We start from the raw sequence: 22,708 nt of genomic DNA on the forward strand, positions 1-22,708 counted from the left end.
ATCTCCATGGCTAGGTTGTTTAAAACAGTACAGTAACTGACTTAAGCACCGCCAACCACAAGACATTGGAGACCAATCCATGTAGCCACCTTCAAATACAACCCATAGTAAGCCCCCGTGTAACAACCACTACAGATGCATAACATAGGACAGAGATAACCAGCAAGTATATACCTGAAATGAGTATCAGCACCCATCACCACTGAGGGCTTCAAATGGAAGACTTCCCTTTTAAACACTGCTCCAATCTGGCGTCGGCCAGCAGTGACATCACAGGACCTGGTCCCTAACTGCACGCGCTCTGGAATCCAGCGGATGCGCAGTGCTGATGCTGAAGCCCCTGTGAGTGGGGTAAAGCACCGCTCCGTGGCCCTCAAGGAAGCAGAAGGTGTTTCGAAGGGGAGAAAAACACCCCTGCTATTCCCACCGCCCAAGAGATCACACATTTGCCCCATTAAAGGATCGCCGCCAACACCACCATGAGGCCCAAACCCAAACTGCACTTAGCAGCATAGTGCCAGAAAAAGCACAAAATCAATGCAAAAAATATATACAGACCATAGTATAAATATATAGACCAAAACAAAAAGAAATAACAGTACCAATGGTGTTTTATACATATACAGTATTTCAAACTAGCAAACAGTACATCAACAGAATGGACCATACTGGGGTCCAAGCCACATCTGAAAAACTCCAGCACATAAAACGACATGAAGGAGAGAAGGGGGGAAAAATATGTGCTAGATTACCCAAATCATAATATGATTATTTGACCATAACAGCCGTACAACCATCAATATTTACAGAAAAGATTTATATGTATGCATTTCACTTATCCCAGGTGGGTTAGTCGCATTCAGATGCGCAGTGCACAGCGTATCACTTTGAAGAATACGTTCAGATCATTAAATAACTCCCTGGGTGGTACAGTTGGCAAATCATAAACATAAACAGAAAATGGACTGCACTCTTTAAAAAAAAAAAATGTGTATGCCTACTCCCAAATAAACTGTGTCAAATAATAGAACAATCCCCAGATGTGACAAATAAAAAATTAATAAATATTAATGAAGTGCCTGATACTGACAAAAAAGTGCAAAGATATACAAGAATGTGTAATTGACCTATACCCACATACACTATGTGTCAAACAATAGTATGTGACAGACAATGTAAAACAATCCCCAAATTATGCCATAATAGGCAAGTAAATAATGCAAAAATAATTCTATAATTACCTCCACCCACATAAACTATGCGCTGAAATATAACAATCCCCAAAATAAATAAACTAAATAATTTTTATATAGCCATTAGATGTTTATAAAGTGCCTAATTACAACAAAATCAAAGTGCAGCATGATATACAAAATAACATACAAATATTTAAATCAACATATCTTAATATGTAACAAATCTCCATAGAAAGTGCTCTGTGCTCATAATCTGTGGTTGTGCCATATAAAGTGATGAAAAACACCCAAAGAATAAGTGCTCTTCCTTCTCCCAAAGGAGATCACACAGTTGGCAAATCGTTGCAATTTTCCATTGGGTAAACGGATCCTTAAACTCCCTGTCACCCAGGGGTTGGCATTGGCAACAACGGTAGGTGTCATTTGGTAATAGAGGGTCATCAGCTGCCTGATGCTAATGACTTGAAATAAGGTGATCATGTATTATTATTATTATACAGTATTTACAAAGCGCCAACAGTTCGCTCAGCGCTGTACATTACAAAGGGAGACAGAACATACAACAGTACAATAACAATACAATGTGATACACGAGGGGTTTGAGGGCCCTGCTCCTTGGAGCTTAAAATCTAGGAGGGAGGGGATAGTGGTACAGGAGGAGCTAGCTGTGGGGGATGGAGTGGTAGGAAGAGTGGAGGAGGTTGGCAATTAGCAAGGGGTGGGGTGGGGTAGGCTTCCCTGAAGAGGTGGGTTTTCAGGGTGCGCCTAAAGGACAGGAGAGTAGGTGATAGTCTGATGGGTTGGGGTAGGGAGTTCCAGAGGATGGGTGACACCCTGGAGAAATCCTGGAGGGCGGGCATGGGCGGAGGAGATCAGGGAACTAGAGAGAAGGATAGAGGTATAGAGGTCGCCTGCCTAAAGTCCAGTTCAGGGGTGGATCTAACACATTTTTGACAAGGCGTATTCCTCAGTTAAATGGCACTATCTTTAGGGGTCCCCTATTTGGGCTCCCCGATTACCTGATATTTTTCTTTGTCATGATTTCTGTTGGCACCTTTTGTATTTTGTATTATTGGATGCTCTTTTCTTAGCCCCTGCGTTAGCCGATTTTGGTACTCACTTGGTTACCTGTTGTAAAATCTAATAATTATTGAACCAGAAAAATGTCAGATTGAGTAAGAGTGGGGAAATAGGATACCAAATAGCTGTTTTCTAACTTGTAGAGTTCAGCTTTGTTTTACAAGTAGCATTAATTGGAGATTATTTTGTTGAACGCGCATTGCGAAAGAAAATAAAACCTTCTGCTTTCATCCTTACGTGTTCAAATCAAAACCATTTTCTTTTTTCTTTTTTTTTTTTTTTACTACTATGGCCGTGTTTGGTGGCAATTTATTTTGAATTTGTGAGCAGTCTTCGGTCCCTATAAAGTGTCTAGAAATGGTTCCTCGGAGTATTGTGAAATAGTCTAGGCATACACATGTAAGAACAGATAAATACCTGTTAATTTACTAGAATTGAGCCCAGTGACCTAATTTCCTGTTGTGGGTTGACAACACAGTACCTTTTATTTTTACTGAAATTGCACTAAATGGAATCAACCCTGCCCAGTTGTCTTTTGCTATACTGCAGAATCCCTCCCTCTTTCCTCCTCTGCAAAACATAGGAGTGAATTGTTTTTCAGTCTAAAATGCCTTTGCATATATCGAACAAATAACAAATGATACCAATGGTATATCTAACAGACCAAAAGGAATGCATAGTTAATGTTTAAATACAATTTGTTATATCTAAATCCTTCCCCTTTCTTCCTACCTAATACTAGGTTGGATAACTTTCACATATAATAGGACCAGACCCTGTGGTTATAAGTGGCTCCGCAACACTGTTGCTCAGTTTGAGATCTGTGTGAGGCTCTTGGCTTTAGGACTAGGTTTAACCACTCACCTACAGGGCACTTGTATCCCCTTCCTGCCCAGGCCAATTTCCAGCTTTCAGCACTGTCACAGTTTGAATGACAATTGCGCGGTCATGCAACACTGTACCCATATGAAATTTTTATCATTTTTTTGAGACAGAGCTTTCTTTTGGTGGTATTTAATCACCTCTGGGATTTTTATTTTTTCTTAAACCAAAAACCACTGAAAATTTTGAAAAAAAATGTTTTTTCTTAGTTTTTGTAATACAATTTTTGTAAATAAAGTGATTTTTCTCCTTTACTGATGTGCGCTAATGAGGCTGCAGTGATGGGCACTGATAGGCTGCACTGATGGACACTGATAGGTGGCACTGATGAGGAGGCACTGGTAGGTTGCACTGATGGGCATTGACAGGCATCACTGATGGGCACTGAAAGGCAGCACTGATACATGATACTGTTATATGGCACTGTTAGGCGGCACTGACTGGCACTCTTAAGCTGCACTGACTGGCACTGTTAAGCTGCACTGATAGGTGGCACTGATTGGCAGCACTGATTGGCATTGATAGGTGGCACTGATGGGTGACATTGAAAGGCAGCTCAGATGGGCACTGATATGTGGCATTGATGTGCACTGGTATGCATTGATGTGGCACTGATGGGCACTGGCACGTGGCACTGACTGCTGGCACTGATGGACACTGACAGGTGGCACTTCTGGGGCCACACTGATCATCAGTGCCCTGATGATCAGTGTACATGTACTCTCTGCGGAAAGCCAATTACCGGCTCTCCTCTCGAGCTGTCAGCGTGACAGCTCGAGAGGAGAGAAATGCCGATAACCGGCATTTCCGTGTTTACATGTGATCAGCTGTGATTGGACACAGCTGATCACATGACCGAGCCGACATTTTCGTGATCCATGACTCTTCGTGACTCTTTCCGTGATCCATGATCCGCTGTGTCCGAGGGACACAGCACACCGATGCAGTGAGAATGGAAGGACGTTGTCCTTTCAGAAAGAGAGAAACACCTTGCGCCCGTCATTGTACTATATGGCGGGCGGAAGGTGGTTAAAGGACAACTGTACCTTCATCCCCCATCCTGCATGCAGCCTACCTGGAGAAATACTACTACTTCCTGTATTCTTCACTGTATTAGGTTACTTTAACACTGATCCATTTTTCTTCCGCTTTTGCATTAAAAAAATACCTGTGTGACCATGTATTCCTATGGAACTCTTCTTCACACTGATCCGTTGTGGGTCTGGAGCGTTTTTTTTTTTTTTTTTAAATCCTGCTTACTGCATTGCATTTTTGGTGCAGTTTTTGAGTCACATGTTCTTTAATAAAATGCACCACAAACGCGGTAAAAACACATGCTTTTTTTTCCATCTATTAGTATGAAAGTAGACTAAACCTTTCTTGATCCACACAGCCTTATTTTAAAAGTGTACAGCCCTAGCCAAAGTTTTGAGAATGACACAAATATTAACTTTCATGAAGTCTGCTGCTTCAGTGTTTTTAGATCTTTTTGTAAGATGTCACCATGGTATACTGAAGTATAATTACAAGCATTTCATTGGTAACAAAGGCTTTTATTGACAATTACATTAAGTTTACGCAAAGTCAATATTTGCAGTGTTGACCCTTCTGCAATTCGTCCTAGCATTTTGTCGATCAACTTCTGGGCTACATCCTAAACGATGGCAGCACAGTATTGCATAATAAATGCTTGGCATTTGTCAGAATTTGTGAGGTTTTTTGTTTTGTTCACCCGCCTCTTGAGGATTGACAACAAGTTCTCAATGGAATTAAGGTCTGGGGAGTTTCCTGGCCATGGACCCAAAATTTCGATGTTTTGTTCCCAAAGCCACTTAGTTATCATTTTTGCCTTTAGTCAAGGTGCTCCATGATGCTGGAAAAGGCATCGTTCGTCACCAAACTGTTCTTGGATGGTTGGGAGAAGTTGCTCTCGGAGGACTTTTTTGTATCATTCTTCATGGCTCTGTTCCTATGCAAAATTGTGAGTGAGAAACAGAGATGTCTACACTGAACTCATCCTCAAGAGAGCAGAAAAATGGCAGTGATATTTTTAAATAATTGTAAGCAAATGATGGAAACATCTGATGCTGTGCAAGTGCCTTGAATTCTAGGCTCGGCTGCACTTGGGTCCCTGCTAAAGTAGAGATTCAGGGCTTTACCCCCTACCCTTACTGATTTAAAGCTCAGCCATGTTTTAAACTATTTGATGTCAGTCTTTTCTCTAAAACTTTTCATTACCACAGATTTCACACATTTGTTTACTTAGAATTTGTATCCCTGTTTTCTAGATCTCTAGATGTTGTAGACAGAGATATTATAGGTCTTGTAGATTATAAATGCTATAAATAGAAATATTATGGATATTGTAGATAGAGGCTTGCATGTTGGGCTTTTAGGCTCCATGCACACTGGGCATTTTAATAATGCTGGTAACGTTGGCTGTGTAAAGTCACGTTAAAAACATGAGTTTTTCAGTGTTTTTAGTGTTTTTGCATTAGCGCTTTGCTGCGGTTTTTTTTAGCGTTTTTGGGGGGGGTTTTTTACCAAAAAAATTTTTTTAGCTAACAAAAATGCTGGTTTGCCTCATTTTACTGTGTTTTTACAGCTAAAAAACTCTCTAGAAACCCACTAGTTCTAGGTTTCTTTTCCAGCCAAAAAACGCTGATTACAGTCTGTGTGCATGGACACATAAGATAACATGCTGGGGAGTTTATTGGCTGTAGAAAAAAAAAACCGCCAAAAGCCAAACACAGCAGCTGTAAAAATGTCCAGTGTGCATGAGGACTTATAGCTTAACAGTCTAGGCAACGACAATGGAAAAAAAATAACTAGAAAGTTAAGCTTTCCTTAATTTTTGATGGATGATTTGTTACTAATTTTATGTTTGCTTTGTATTTTTTAGCTGCTGTTGCTGTTCGATAATGGCACTGCATAGCACAAACAATGTGCATGCACCTCTTTTTGAGCCGCACAGAAACCAGATTGCAGGGTTGTTTTGTATCATGTGATCCAGTGCAGGCAGTCTCACTTTGTTTGTGACCTGCTTTTGAGGTGTAGTTAACTTTGAATTGAGACCTGCAGCTGATCGCAAAATACAGTGCAATTGCAGTGTGGTATAGGAAACTCACAGGGATCGCAATGTTTCTCGCACTGCATATGTGTCAACCGTGGCAACTTGGTCTATCCATTAACATGCATGTGCTTCTACTATAAAGGCTCTCAAAATGTATAGCGTTAGGACTGCAGATAATACTGGGGTGCAGTGAAGAGGCTCTGCAGCTTATGCATGTATTTGCAAATGTGTGCAAACTAAACCCCCTTTTTTAACATGAACTGTTAGGATAACTTGGTTAGTTGCAGGCTGATTGGTAAGTTGAGCTGTGAATTTTTCATTGTTGTTTGTCAAGCATTGCCCTTCCATGTGCTCTGTACTGCAAAGGCCAGTTCTAGATTGGTGCATTTGCCATTTGTGTTTTAATTTTTTTTCATGTTTGCTTTATATCCTTTAGCAGGCGCCTTTTTTTGATCTGCACGAGAACCAGATTGCAGGGTTGTTTTGTATCATGAGATCCTGTGCAGGCAAACTCACTGGTTTTGCCACCTGCTTTTGGGTTGTTGTTAACTTTGAATTGACACATGCAGCAGTTCGCAAAATACTGTGCAATTGCAATGTGCTACAAGAAACACACAGGTAACACAACATTTCCTGCACCGCATATGTGTGTATCAGGGCAACTTTTATCAGTCTGTAAATGATCTGATATTTTGTAAAGTAGATCATTGTATGTCACTGTGAGATATGAGGATCATAAACACAGACCTATGTGGATAATTATTGTCATTCTCCACACTGATAACTTTAGGAAGTGTGTATCTCCAAGCTGTGTCTGTATGCAGATCATAATAGAAGATCTATTTCCTTTTTCTTGTGATGCGGGGTTACCTCTTCTCCGCTACTGTATTATAGGACAGCTCCAGGTGTCATTTCACCTGTTTTGTTTGAGATGCGTTTGACGGTTTTTGGTTTGATAAACGGTGATAAGTAAATTACAGTTCTGATTTTTTTAAATGTATTTTACGGATTTAGGGCCCCCTACATGCCTGTGAGTTCACGATAATGTTGCACCAACAGCATTCTGATACCTGTGCCCATTAAGTTCCTTTGGGTCCACACCCCAAAAAAACATGCTTTACAATGCACCACAACACGTCATTTCATATGTGTGGTGCAGTGCATTGAGGATCAGGTACTCTGTTTACTATGTGGATTTGCTTGGAGGCCGCAGTAGAAATGAATGAGTGAACCCCCCCCCAAATACATGCAAGAACAGCATGTAGCAATCAGATGTGAAACGGTTTCTCTATCATGTAATGTCCTTGCTGTTTTACCTATGGGGGGCTGGGCAGCACTTTCCAACATACATTCTCATTCAACAGAGGAGCATTTTAAATGAAACTGGAACTAGATGACCATTATCCAAGGAGAGTACTGCAGACAGAGGTTTCCATAGCAACACAGATCAGCTGATGCTACACATTCATTTAAGATTAGAGCTCTGTGTGTGACAGTGGAAGACACCCTCTAAACTATACTGCGACAATACTTTTCCTCCATCATGTGGTGTTTTTTTAATTAGTGATTTTTTTTAAACCTCCTTTAGTTTGTGTTTGCAGTTGGCAGGTGTTGTAGCTTACAAAAAGGATCTACAGAGTTTTATGTATGAATTTAATTAGACTGCTTATAGAACTGTACGAATCTTGTTAAAGCCGAATCTTCCTTCTTACATATTGTACTTTCCGCAATTACAGAGAAAGATGGACCAGAGAAAAAGAAAGTAAAGAAAGAGTCCGGAAATAAGAAATCTACCCCGGTTAACATCCTCTTTGGTTACCCGTTATCTGAACGCAAACAGATGGCACTTCTCATGCAAATGACTGCCAGGGACAACAGCCCAGGTACCTGATTTATTGCTGCCTTAAGAAGGGAAAGCAGATTGTTATGGTAAACGTTCTACGTCATAATGCACCTGAACTTTACATTTGTATGTGATACAAATTGTATATCTTCCATCTGCAGTCTTACAGTTCAGATGTTGATTACCTTTGGCAGTATATGAGATGTAGCTGCTAATTTGTGGTTGTGCTCTTATTAGGCATTGAAGCTACTTTTCATATGCAGATCAGAAATCAGTGAGTATGTTAATTTAGTGGATATGAAAGAGGACAAGTACGCAGACTTTAAGGGTTCATGCACACAGGGCGTTTGAATTTCTCCTCTCAATGTCCTTTACTCCTGGCAGGGAAAACCAGCTTAAAAAGGTACTAAAGCCACATATTTGGATGCGCATTTAGGTGCTTCAAGCTTGAGGCATTTATTGATTCCATTGGCCAATATGAATTTTACCCTTTGGGATGAATGAATGCTCAAGGGCTTAACACATCTAGCGTTTAGATGCGTCAAGTATTTTTTTCCCCCTAAAGTTCCTCTCCTGAACAAGCTGAGGTTAGAAGCTGATTGGTTTCTATGCAGAAGGGAGTCTGATTTTGGACTCTCCAGCTTTAGTAAATAAACCCCTATGTGTGCATGGACACATAGGCAAATATAGAGGTGCTTGTAAAAGAGGTATTTTTGCAAGCCATGTGTGCATGAGCCCTTAATTTCAGGGGGAAAAATTTGCCCAATAAACCTTTAGGAGATCTGGATAAAATTGTATCCAGGTATAGGATTTATTCACTAATACTGTTGTATATTACTTCAATCAGCTCTTCAGCATTTTTAAACTCAAGCAAAAATGTCATATTGAAGTTTTTGTGATGGCTCCATTAGTACTAGCAGTTTTGGTATAATGGTTACACCACATCCCTCAATAAAAAAATATATATATATTCTCTCCCTTATGCCCTTAGAACTTTCAAGGAGCCTAATAATAACATAACTTGTTTGTATTTTAAAATGTATTAATGTATTTTAAAATGACACATACAATTTTATTTAGTACAAGGAGTAAAAGAAAAACCATACATTGTGTATACCAACAATTCACACAGATGAACAATGTGGTGCAGGGGTACATCCTTCTACCACTACCCAATCACGCAGGAGTGGTTGCTTTCTCAACACGTTTTGCTGTCTGATTCTTCAGGAGAAAATTGGGTATTCGCTTTTATACAAATGTATGTATTTTTGGTACAGCTGTCATTACATGCACAATAAACCTTATTCAAAGGTAATGATATTGTTGTACAGCTTACTTATGATGTTCAACACTTACATAAGGATTTTGATATTGTATCGTGCAATTCAGTACCCAGTCGCTGTAGAAACTCCAATGTGGGGGCCACAGGGGGAGGAACCACACAAGCCAAGCCAAGACCGTTTAATCTAAAAGATATGTATCCGAAACAGCCATTTAATCTACATTTCTCTAGGTACAGTAGGGCTGCAATGTAATAGGTTGAGCATTTACCTGCCATTTACTGTATGTTTCCTTGTTTATATCCCCCATGAGCCTTACAGCATTTCAGTACAAAAACACAGATACATAGCAAGTACAAAGTAAGTCCAGTCTTCCACAGTATGGGGTTTAGTAGCATAATGTTTTTGAATACATGGAAAGGTGTATGTGGGAGAATATCCACAGTCAAAGAATGAGATAGCATATGAGTAAAGCATATACATGAAGGAAGATTGTATGTAAAGACCTCTCCAATGTAGAAGCAGGTGATCGCTGAAACTAGTATTTAATCCTTTTGTAAAAAAAAAAAATGTATAGAACCAGAATAGGCTCCATACCAATATTATTATAAGACTTTGAAAATCTGCCCGTGGCATGTTATAACTGCCCGAGCCATCATTAAGAAATGTCCCAGAACGCCCTTGTTATTTTTTTCTACTAGATTCTGGAATTATAGACAGCAGGATTATTTGTAGAGAGTTGGTATGGTCACATCTGTATCTTTAGTATACATTTGAAGGATTTGAGCCCAAAACCTCTTGATGAGGGGAGCCCACCAAATATGAGTTAGCAAACCCTGGTGGAGTTGGCAATATACACATTTTTATGCTGTGTTAGTCACCCATCTGGACCTCAGTATTATGGTTTATTATTCCAATCCGCCTAAATATTAATTTCACATATTGAAAGTCATATTATAATTGCATGGCTTAAGAAATTACCTTTCCATTTCAATCGGCAGTTCTGCAATTTTTTGTAAAATGCAGTGTGACCACCTGGAGGCATTCTGTACACAAATGGTATACACAACGCCCCCAGAAATGTAATTTCCTACCTGTGTGATTGGCTTACCGATTTTTCCCAGAGGTCTACAGACCCCCCACCACCACTGGATGTGTGCCAATCGGCTGCAGCATATGATATAACCAGCAGCGTGTACATGTGCCCTGTGCATGCATGAACCGTGATCGCTATATTGGAGTGGGTCAAGCCTGGGGGCATGGTTGTGAGCACTACTCTTGCACCTAGGGTTGCCACCATCTTGCAGTAGAGCAATGGCAGCAGCCATATTGCTGCCTAAATCACCTGTCCAGCCAGAAAAAGGGACAGATGCAACCCCTGACATTAGCGGCTGCAGCAGTCATTCCCTGCCATGGAGTGCATCTCCTCAGCACATCCATACAGTCTCCATTCCAAAATGATAGAGTGAGGCACAGCTTAGGCATCAACCAAGATATATTGAGGCAATACATATAACCTAAACTACAATGTACAACAGCGATTATACAGTGAAGGATATAAGTATTTGATCCCCTGCTGATTTTGAATGTTTGCCCACTCACAAAGAAATGATCAGTCTAAAAATGGAATGGTACGTGTATTATAACAATGAGAGACAGAATATCAACAAATAATTCAAAAGAAATGCATGTCTAACAAATTATGCACTGATTTGCATGTTCATGAGGGAAATATGTATTTGACCCCCGATCATTCAGCAGGATTTCTGGCTACCAGGTGTCTTTCATACAGGTAACAAGCTGAGATTAGAAGCAGTCTATTAAAGGGAGTGCTGCTAATCTCATTTTGTTACCTGTATAAAAGACACCTGTCCACAGGAGCAATCAAACAATCAGATTCCAAACTCTCCACCATGGCAAAGACCAAAGAGCTGTCTAAGGATGTCAGTCTCCCTAGGTCTGGTACACCATGCAAGATCTCACCTCGTGGGTTGTCAATGATCATGAGAACAGTGAGGAATCATCCCAGAACTACATGTGAGGATCTTGTCAATGATCTCCAGGCAGCTGGGACCACAGTCACCAAGAAAACAATTGATAACACACTATGCCAACAAGGATTGAAATCCTGCAGTGCCCGCAAGGTCGCTCTGCTCAAGAAAGCACATGTCCAGGCCCGTCTGAAGTTTGCCACTGAACATCTGAATGATGCAGGGCAGGACTGGTTGAAAGTGTTGTGGTCAGATGAGATTAAAATCGAGCTCTTTGGCATCAGCTCAACTCGCCGTGTTTGGAGGAGGAGGAATGCTGCCTATGACCCCAAGAACACCATCCCAACTGTCAAACATGGTGGTGGAAACTTTCTGCTTTGGGGGTGTTTTTCTGCTAAGGGGACAGGACAACTGCACCACATCAAAGGGATGATGGACAAGGCAATGTACCGTCAAATCTTGGGTGAGAACCTCCTTCCCTTAGCCAGGGCATTGAAAATGGGTCATGGATGGGTGTTCCAGCATGACATTGACCCAAAGCACACGGCCAAGGCAACAAAGAAGTAGCTCAAGAAGAAGCACATTAAGGTCCTGGAGTGGCCTAGCCAGTCTCCAGACGTTTATACGATTAAAAATCTGTGGAGGGAGCTTAATGACTTGGAAAGGATCTGCCAAGAGGAGTGGGCCAAAATCCCTCCTAAGATGTGTGCAAACCTGGTGGCCAACTACAGGAAACATCTGACCTCTGTGATTGCCAACAAGGGATTTGCAACCAAGTACTACGTCATGTTTTGTGAAGGGGATCAAATACTTATTTCCCTCATGAACATGCAAATCAGTACATAATTTGTTAGACATGCATTTCTTTTGAATTTTTTGTTGCTATTCCGTCTCTCAGTGTTACAATACACTACCATTCGAATTTTAGACTGATCATTTCTTTGTGAGTGGGCAAACATTCAAAATCAGCAGGGGATCAAATACTTATTTCCGTCACTGTATATAATTTAGTCTGTTTTAATAATTTACACAAAGCTGTGCGATTAGTACTATATGGGAAGAACAACATGTCACAAAAAAGACAAAAATATATATGTGTGTGTGTGTGTGTGTGTGTGTGTGTGTGTGTGTGTGTGTGTGTGTGTGTGTATATATACACACACACACACACAGTATCTCACAGAAGTGAGTACACTGCTCACATTTTTGTAAATATTTTATTATATCTTTTCATGTGACATCACTGAGGAAATGACACTTTGCTACAATGTAAAGTAGTGAGTGTACAGCTTGTATAACAGTGTAAATTTGCTGTCCCCTCAAAATAACTCAACACACAGCCATTAATGTCTAAACCGCTGCCAACAAAATGAGTACACCCCTAAGTGAAAATGTCCAAATTAGGCCCAATTAGCCATTTTCCCTCCCTGGTGTTATGTGACTCGTTAGTGTTACAAGGTCTCAGGTGTGAATGGGGAGCAGGTGTGTTAAATTTGGTGCTATCGCTCTCACTCTCTCTTACTGGTCACTGGAAGTTCAACATGGCACCTCATGGCAAAAAACTCTCTGAGGATCTGAAAAAAAGAATTGTTGCTCTACAAAAAGCCTAGGCTATAAGAAGATTGCCAAGACCCTGAAACTGAGCTAAAGCACGGTGGCCAAAACCATACAGCGGTTTAACAGGACAGGTTCCACTCAGAACAGGCCTCGCCATGGTCAACCAAAGAAGTTGAGTGCACATGATCAGTGTCATATCCAGAGGTTGTCTTTGGGAAATAGACGTATGAGTGCTGCCAGCATTGCTGCAGAGGTTGAAGGGGTGGGGGGTCAGCTTGTCAGTGCTCAGACCATATGCTGCACACTGCATCAAATTGGTTTGCATGGCTGTCATCCCAGAAGGAAGCCTCTTCTAAAGATGATGCACAAGAAAGCCCGCAAACAGTTTTTCTGCAGACAAGCAGACTAAGGACATGGATTACTGGAACCATGTCCTGTGGTCTGATGAGACCAAGATAAACTTATTTGGTTCAGATGGTGTCAAGCATGTGTGGTGTCAACCAGGTGAGGAGTACAAAGACAAGTGTGTCTTGCCTACAGTCAAGCATTGTGGTGGGAGTGTCATGGTCTGGGGCTGCATGAGTACTGCCAGGACTGGGGAGGTACAGTTCATTGAGGAAACCATGAATGCCAATATGTACTGTGACATACTGAAGCAGAGCATGATCCCCTCCCTTCGTAGACTGAGCCGCAGGGCAGTATTCTAACATGGTAACGACCCTGAACACACCTCCAAGACTACCACTGCCTTGCTAAAGAAGCTGAGGGTAAAGGTGATGTACTGGCCAAGCATGTCTCCAGACCTAAACTCTTTTGAGCATCTGTGGGGCATCCTCAAACGGAAGGTGGAGGAGCGCAAGGTCTCTAACATCCACCAGCTCCGTGATGTCGTCATGGAGGAATGGAAGAGGACTCCAGTGGCAACCTGTGAAGCTCTGGTGAACTCCATGCCCAAGAAGGTTAAGGCAGTGCTGGAAAATAATGGTGGCCACACAAAATATTGACACTTTGGGCCCAATTTGGACATTTTCACTTAGGGGTGTACTCACTTTTGCTGCCAGCGGTTTAGACATTAATGGCTGTGTGTTGAGTTACTTTGAGGGGACAGCAAATTTACATCAAGTTTTTGACCCCCGTCACTTATTTCAGTTTTGTTATGTTGCAGCCTGATACTCCTAGTTGTTTAAATAAATTTTTTTTTGTCATTAATCTATAATCTGTACCACATAATGACCATGTGAAAACATAATTTTAGAAATGTCTATTAAAAAGAAAAAAAAAATGGAAAAATCACATGTACTTAAAGTATAACTAAAGGCAAAACTTTTTTTTCTTTTTTTTAGTTTTGGATAGAGATGGATTAGAACGCCTGTCAGGTTTTTATTGCGGTCTTTGCCCCTGTTAGGGAGATTCACCCTCTTTGTCCTGTTTACCATTATCATTAAAAGTGAAGTAAAAGAATTTTGGGTTGTCTCCGGAAAGGTAGTAGAGGGGAAATTTTCCAATGTGGACAGTTCTGGTGACCCCGGAGTCCCCAAGGAATTCCCTTAAAATGGTTGTAAACCCTTTCAGAGTACAGAGCAGAGCTGCAGAATGTAATTTCCATGAGATTGTTAACTGTCAGAGCTCTCTCATGAATGAGCATGATTCTGTGTGCTTATTCGTGAGAAAGCTGTGACATGATCATGGATGGGGTGGGGCTGGGTAGATGAGGCTGGACAGGGTGGGACTGGCTGGCAGCGACCAACAGCGCTATTAGGAAGTATCAGTGAGCAGCTACATTCGGCTGCACAGATCATGTTGTTGGTCACATCGAGGAGGGTAGCTGAATGGCTTGTTTAGACAGTTTTTTCTAATCTGCTTTTAAATAATCCAAAATATGCATAATACAAATGTTTGGTTTTTATCAAATAAGTGAAGGGTAGATTTTGATTTTTTTACTGGAATTCATCTTTAATTTGCAGAGATTTTATCACTTCCTGTTTTGGCTATGGGACAGAAAGTGAAGGTAAATCTCCCCAGTGGGACACAGGTGGCAAAATATAAACTGACAGGAGTTTTATAACACCCCTTTACTCCATCCACAATGGGAAAAAAAAGTGTTGCCTATAGCTCTACTTTAGGTATTCAGACTCTTTACTAAGTACAGGCGTACCTCGGTTTACGAATGCCTCGGTTAACGTAATTTTCGGTTTACGAATGAAAATCCATTGAAAATAATGCCTCTGTTTACAATTTTTTTTTTTGCAGTATGAACGGATTCATTGGTTTTTAATCCATTTACAAATTTTTTTTAATCATGTCCCTGTACAGTACTATGCCGTTAAAGTGCACTTTATAAAGAGTTTTGAATAGATCAGACTTTTTTTCCTTTATTCTGACCTCCGGAACGGATTAATTGGTTTTCAGTGCATTTATGAATTAATTTTTAATCATGTCCCTGTACAGTATTTATGCCTTTAACCACCTCCCGCCTGCCATATAGTCCAATGACGGGCGCAAGGTGGTTCTCTCGTTCTGGGAAGATGTCGGCTCGGTCATGTGATCAGCTGTGTCCAATCACAGCTGATCACATGTAAACAGGGAAATGCTGGTTATCGGCATTTCTCTCCTCATGAGCTGTCACGCTGACAGCTCGAGAGGAGAGGAGAGCCGGTAATCGGCATTCTGCGGAGGGTACATGTACACTGATCATCAGGGCACTGATGATCAGTGTGGCCCCAGAAGTGCCACCTGTCAGTGTCCATCAGTGCCACGTGCCAGTGCCACATCAATGCCACATATCAGTGCCTACCAGTGCACATCAATGCCACATATCAGTGCCCATCTGAGCTGCCTTTCAGTGTCACCCATCAGTGCCAGTCAGTGCCACCTATCAATGCCAATCAGTGCTGCCAGTCAATGCCACCTATCAGTGCCAGTCAGTGCCGCCTATCAGTGTGCATCAGTGCCGCCTAACAGTGCCAATCACTGCTGCCTAACAGTGCCAGTCACTGCTGCCTAACAGTGCCAGTCAGTGCCGCCTAACAGTGCCAGTCAGTGCCGTCTATCAGTGCCGCCTATCAGTGCCATATATCAGTGCTGCTTTTCAGTGGCCATCAGTGATGCCTGTCAATGCCCATCATTGCCTCCTCATCAGTGCCCATCAGTGCCACCTATCAGTGTCCATCAGTGCAGCCTATCCGTGCCCATTACTGCAGTCTCATTAGTGCACATCAGTGAAGGAGAAAAATCACTTAATTTACAAAATTTTACAACAAAAACTAAGAAAAAAACATTTTTTTTCAACATTTTCAGCGGTTTTTGGTTTAAGAAAAAATAAAAAACCCAGAGGTGATTAAATACCACCAAAATAAAGCTCTATCTGTCACAAAAAAATTATAAAAATGTCATATCGGCACAGTGTTGCATGACCGCTCAATTGTCATTCAAAGTGTGACAGCGCTGAAAGCTGGAAATTGGCCTGGGCAGGAAGGGGGTATAAGTGCCCTGTAGGCAAGTGGTTAAAGTGCACTTTATAAAAAGTTTTTTGAACAGATAAAAAAAAAAAAAAAAAGTGTTTTAACTTTTTTCTGACCTCTGGAATGGATTAATTGGTTTTCAGTGCATTCCTATGGGAAACCGCGTTTGGGTTTACGAATTTTTCGCAATAAGAAAAGTCCCGCAGAACGCATTAAATTCGTAAGTCAAGGTATGCCTGTACTTTGTTTTTAAAACACCTTTGGCATCAATTTCAGCTTCTAGTTTTTTAGTTTTTTGGGGGGGGGGGGGAGGTTTATAGCGCGACAATCTCTGCGCACCTTGTTTGGGGTATTTTCTGCCGTTCTTCTTTGCAAATCTTCTCAAGCTCAGTCAGGTTGGATGGGGACTGTCGGTGGGCAGCCATATTTAGGTCTCTCCAGAGATGTTCAGGTCAGGAATCTGGCTGGTTCACTCTAGGACATTCATAGAGATGTCCCTAAGCCACTCCTGTGTTGTCTTGGCTGTGTGCTTTTGATTGTTGTCATGTTGGAAGGTGAACCTTCAGCCCAGTCTGAGGTACTGAGTGCTGTGGAACAGGTTTTCAGTGAGGGATACAGTTAGGTCCATCTATATTTGGACACAGGCATAATTTTAATTTTTTTCAGGTATTTACCAAAACATATTTAAGCTATAGTTATATAATGGAAATGGGCTGAATGTGCGCAAACTCAGATTTAATTTGAGGGTATTTACAACCAAATTGGAGGGAGGGTTTAGGAATTACAGCTGTTAAGAGTAGCCATCCCCCCTATTTCAAGGGACCAAAAGTAATTGAACAGTTGAATCAAAAGCTGTTTCATGGCCAGGTGTGGGCTACTTCTTGATTATTTCTTAATCAATTAAGCAGGTAAAAGGTTTGAAGTTGAATCTAAGTGTGGTATTTGCATTTGGAATCTATGGCTGTGAACCTACATCATGTGTTCAAAGGAGCTGTCCATGCAAGTGAAACAGTTCATTGTAAGGCTTAAAAAATGAAACAAATCCATCATAGAGATAGCAACAACATTAGGAGTGGCCAAATCAACAGTTTTGTACATTCTGAGGAAAGAAGAATGCACTGGCGAGCTCAGCAACATAAAAAGGCATGGACGTCAACGGAAGACAACAGTTGTGGATGATCACAGGATCCTCTCTATGGTTAAGAAAAACCCCATTCACAACATCCAGACAAGTGAAGAACACTCTCCAGGAGGTGAGCATATCATTATCAAAGTCTACAATCAAGAGAAGACTTCACGAGAGCAAATACAGAGGGTTCGCCACAAGGTGCAAACCATTCATAAGCCTGAAGAATAGAAAAGCCGGATTAGACTTTGCCAAATAACATCTAAAAAAGCCAGACCTGTTCTAGAAAAGCATTATTTGGATGGATGACACTAAGATTAATCTGTACCAGAATGACGAGAAGAAAAAAGCATAGAGAAGGCTTGGAACAGCTCATGATCCAAAGCACACAACGTCATCTCTAAAACATCGTGGAGGCAGTGTGATGGCATGGGCATGTATGACTTCCAGTGGCACTGGGTCATTGGTGTTTATTGATGATGTGACAGAAGACAGAAGCAGAAGACAGAAGACATTCTGCAGTGTTGAGAGATATACTGTCAGCCCAGATTCAGCCAAATGCAGCAAAGTTGATTGGATGGCGCTTCACAGTACAGATGGACAATGATCCAAAACACACTTCCAAAGCAACCCAGGAGCTCTTGGAGGTAAAGAAGTGGAATATTCTGTAATGGCCGAGTCAATCAGCTGATCTCAACCAAATTGAGCATGCATTTCACTTGCTGAAGGCAAAACTAAAGGCAGAAAGACCCCCAAACAAAGAACAACTGAAGACAGCTGCAGTTAGAGCCTGGCAAAGCATCAGAAAGGAGGAAACCCAGTCTTTGGTAATGTCCATGGGTTCCAGACTTCAGGCAGTCATTGCCAGTAAAGGATTCTTAACAAAATATTTATATTAACATTTTATTGATATTCATTTGTCCAATTACATTTGAGTCCCTGAAAATGGAGGGACTGTATATAAAAATGGTTGCAGTTCCTAAAATTTGTACTTGATATTCATGTCCAACACCTTGAATTAAAGCTGAAAGTCTGCACTTCAAATTTATTTGGATTGTTTTGCTTTAATGTATTCTGGTGGCATACAGAGCCTAAAGTATGAAAATTGTCATTGTGTCCAAATATATATGGGTCAAACTGTATCTCTGTAGTTTGTTCCGTTCAGTTTTCCCTCAACCATGACCAGTCTCCCAGTCCCTGCTACTGAAAACACCCCTACAGCATGATGCCATCACCACCTTGCTTCACTGTTAGGATGGTATTGGGCATGTGATGAGTGGTGCTTGGTTTCCTCCCTAAAAGACTTTTTGAATCGAGGCCAAACAGTTCAATCTTGGTTTCATCAGACCAAAGAATCTTTTTCCACAGTCTGAGAGTCCTTCTGATGCTTTTTTTGAAAACTCCAAGCAGACTTTCATGTGTATTTCACTGAGGAGAAGCTTCCGTCTAGCCACTCTGCCACTCTGAGGGCTGCAGCGATGGTTGTTCAACTTTGTCACATCTCTACACGGGATCTCTGGAGCTCAGAGTAACCATCAGGTTCTTGGTTACCTCTGTTACTAAGGTTTTTCTCCCCTGATTGCTCAGTTTGGCTGGGCGGACAGCTAATGGAAAGGTCCCAGGTGTGCCAAACTTCTTCTATTTGATAATCATGGAGGCCAAGGTGCTCTTAAGAACCTTCAGCGCAGGAGAATTTTTTTGTGGCCTTCAACAGATCTGTGCCTTGCAATAATCCTGTCTCTAAGCTCTGCAGGCAGCACATTTTGACCTCATGGATTTTTGCTGTAGCACGGTATGCATTGTCGGGCCTTTTATAGAGGGACGGGTGCCTTTCCAAATCATGTCCAATCAATTTATTATACCTCATGTGTACTCAGGTTGTAGTAACTCTGTTGTTCCTACACTTGTAAGAACAAGTGTTGTTTCAAAGGGTTGGAATACTTACGCGAATGTGACATCTCAGTTTTACTTTTTCATACATTTGGAAACATTTCTAAAATTATGTTTTCATTTTGTCATGATAGGGTACTGAGTGTAGATTGATGAGAAAAAAATGAATTTAAACAACTGTAGTATTGGGCTGCAACATAACAAAATTGAAAAAATAGTGAAAGGGGCCTGAATATTTTACGAATGTACTGCACGTGTGTTTTATTTATGTACAGAGGTGGTTTATCAGAGATAGGATGTGCCCCTCAACCACATGGCTCACCTGTGTGAATGGTTTATATTCACGGTAAACGTTGTTTTTAATTATTGTGATCAATAAAATTGTGTATGTCATATTTTAAAATGTTTCTAAAGGTACACGTTTCAAAATAAACACCAACTTACCTGCTCTGTGTAGAGAACCCTGATATACCTTTCTAGGGTCCCTCACCAGCACTCCCTCCCCGCTTGCTATGGGGGCCCTTGTGCAGTCACACTCCTGAGCCACGCTCTGTGTCTTTTGACACACACAGCAAGGCTTGGCCCTGCCACCTGCTCTGTCCTCACAGGTTGTGATTGACAGCAGAAGGAGCCAATGGCTCCCACTGCTACCTCTGTCCAGCGAGAAGAGAGAGAGTGGAGAGAGCTGCTGCTCTTTTGCACAATGCTGCATTGAGCTTGGGCTTGGATAACTATAAAGGGGGGGCGCACCCTGAAGGTTTTTAACCTTAATACAGAGTATGCATTAACATAAAAAGATCTTCAGCCTTTAAACCCTTTTTAAGTACAAAAAAGTTATATGCCATCATATGGCACCTTGAAAGCCCCAAGGTATAAGGGAGGATTGATATCTTTAGTAATGGCTGCATTAATTCAGGTTTTTTTTGTTTTGCTTTGTTTTTTAACGGGTGATCCTGCCAGTAACACTTTCTGTCCTAATATAAAGACACTCATTGTGATGTATCTATGGAAAAGCACCCCTCCCTCTTCTGGGCTCTATTACATAAATGTGCAGTGTTTTGTAGTTTACAAGACACATCTAGTAATACACATAACATTGTTCGAAATTTCAGTTCAGTGCACAGGAAATTATAAGGACACAATATTTCTGGCAGGATCAGGAGTATTTTTTTCTCTGTTTGCAGAACAGGTAAACTACAATGTATTACATTTTCGGTTCAAGAATCTAGATATGCTTTAAGTAACCAGGAATGGTTGGTAAATAGTGAAGTGTGTCCCAAGTAAGATAACCCTCCAATCTTCGCATCTATTTAAATCCCTGTCTTTTTTTTCTTTTTTTTTTTCCTTTGAAATCGTACCGTGCTTGCAGACAGTGTTATTAAGTGTTCTTGCATGGCAAGACCACTTACTGTTATCTCACATATACAGTCAGGTCCATAAATATTGGGACATCGACACAATTCTAACATTTTTGGCTCTATACACCACCACAATGGATTTGAAATGGAACAAACAAGATGGGCTTTAACTGCAGACTGTCAGCTTTAATTTGAGGGTATTTACATCCAAATCAGGTGAACGGTGTAGGAATTACAACAGTTTGCATATGTGCCTCCCACTTGCTAAGGGACCAAAAGTAATGGGACAATTGGCTTCTCAGCTGTTCCATGGCCAGGTGTGTGTTATTCCCTCATTATCCCAATTACAATGAGCAGATAAAAGGTCCAGAGTTCATTTCAAGTGTGCTATTTGCATTTGGAATCTGTTGCTGTCAACTCTCAAGATGAGATCCAAAGAGCTGTCACTATCAGTGAAGCAAGCCATCATTAGGCTGAAAAAAACAAAACAAACCCATCAGAGAGATAGCAAAAACATTAGGCGTGGCCAAAACAACTGTTTGGAACATTCTTAAAAAGAAGGAACGCACCGGTGAGCTCAGCAACACCAAAAGCCCCAGAAGACCACGGAGAACAACTGTGGTGGATGACCAAATAATTCTTTCCCAAGTGAAGAAAACACCCTTCAGAACAGTTGGCCAGATCAAGAACACTCTCCAGGAGGTAGGTGTATGTGTGTCAAAGTCAACAATCAAGAGAAGACTTCACCAGAGTGAATACAAAGGGTTCACCACAAGATGTAAACCATTGGTGAGCCTCAAAAACAGGAAGGCCAGATTAGAGTTTGCCAAACGACATCTAAAAAAGCCTTCACAGTTCTGGAACAACATCCTATGGACAGATGAGACCAATATCAAGTTGTACCAGAGTGATGGGAAGAGAAGAGTATGGAGAAGGAAAGGAACTGCTCATGATCCTAAGCATACCACCTCATCAGTGAAGCATGGTGGTGGTAGTGTCATGGCGTGGGCATGTCTGGCTGCCAATGGAACTGGTTCTCTTGTATTTATTGATGATGTGACTGCTGACAAAAGCAGCAGGATGAATTCTGAAGTGTTTCGGGCAATATTATCTGCTCATATTCAGCCAAATGCTTCAGAACTCATTGGATGCCGCTTCACAGTGCAGATGGACAATGACCCAAAGCATACTGCAAAAGCAACCAAAGAGTTTTTTAAGGGAAAGAAGTGGAATGTTATGCAATGGCCAAGTCAATCACCTGACCTGAATCCGATTGAACATGCATTTCACTTGCTGAAGACAAAACTGAAGGGAAAATGCCCCAAGAACAAGCAGGAACTGAAGACAGTTGCAGTAGAGGCCTGGCAGAGCATCACCAGGGATGAAACCCAGCGTCTGGTGATGTCTATGTGTTCCAGACTTCAGGCTGTAATTGACTGCAAAGGATTTGCAACCAAGTATTAAAAAGTGAAAGTTTGATTTATGATTCTTATTCTGTCCCATTACTTTTGGTCCCTTAACAAGTGGGAGGCACATATGCAAACTGTTGTAATTCCTACACCGTTCACCTGATTTGGATGTAAATACCCTCAAATTAAAGCTGACAGTCTGCAGTTAAAGCACATCTTGTTTGTTTCATTACAAATCCATTGTGGTGGTGTATAGAGCCAAAAATGTTAGAATTGTGTCGATGTCCCAATATTTATGGACCTGACTGTATATTCTTATTATTATTGCCAAATTTACCACCCTAACTCCTCCCACAGTTTTTACACTACATAGACAGTAATATACCGAAACGTGTGGATTGTTCCCGATTGGTGTGCTATTACTTTGTGGAACGTTTCGCCAAATGGTTCACAAAATATCAGCGTTTTTGTGGTGAAATTGGTCCCATAGGAATGAATGGCAGAATGTTCAAAACTAGAGTGTGAGCTGAAAAATCAGGACATGATTTCTAAACTGCCATCA

At 41.2% G+C, this 22,708-nt stretch overlaps 1 protein-coding gene across 6 annotated transcripts in view; it reads left to right on the forward strand.

The window, feature by feature from the left end:
- Positions 1–22,708, forward strand: part of ANKRD12 (ankyrin repeat domain 12) — a 179,822-nt gene that overhangs the window by 101,851 nt on the left and 55,263 nt on the right. For all 6 annotated transcript variants that reach the window (XM_089670995.1, XM_089670996.1, XM_089670994.1 and 3 more), the window contains one exon: positions 7,968–8,114. In XM_089670995.1, coding sequence (XP_089527121.1) covers positions 7,968–8,114 — 147 coding nt within the window. The remainder of the gene's footprint in view (positions 1–7,967; positions 8,115–22,708) is intronic.

This window comes from Staurois parvus, unplaced genomic scaffold (genome assembly GCF_062004578.1).
Source record: "Staurois parvus isolate SC_StPar_1 unplaced genomic scaffold, SC_StPar_1.0 ptg000097l, whole genome shotgun sequence".
NCBI lineage: Eukaryota > Metazoa > Chordata > Amphibia > Anura > Ranidae > Staurois > Staurois parvus.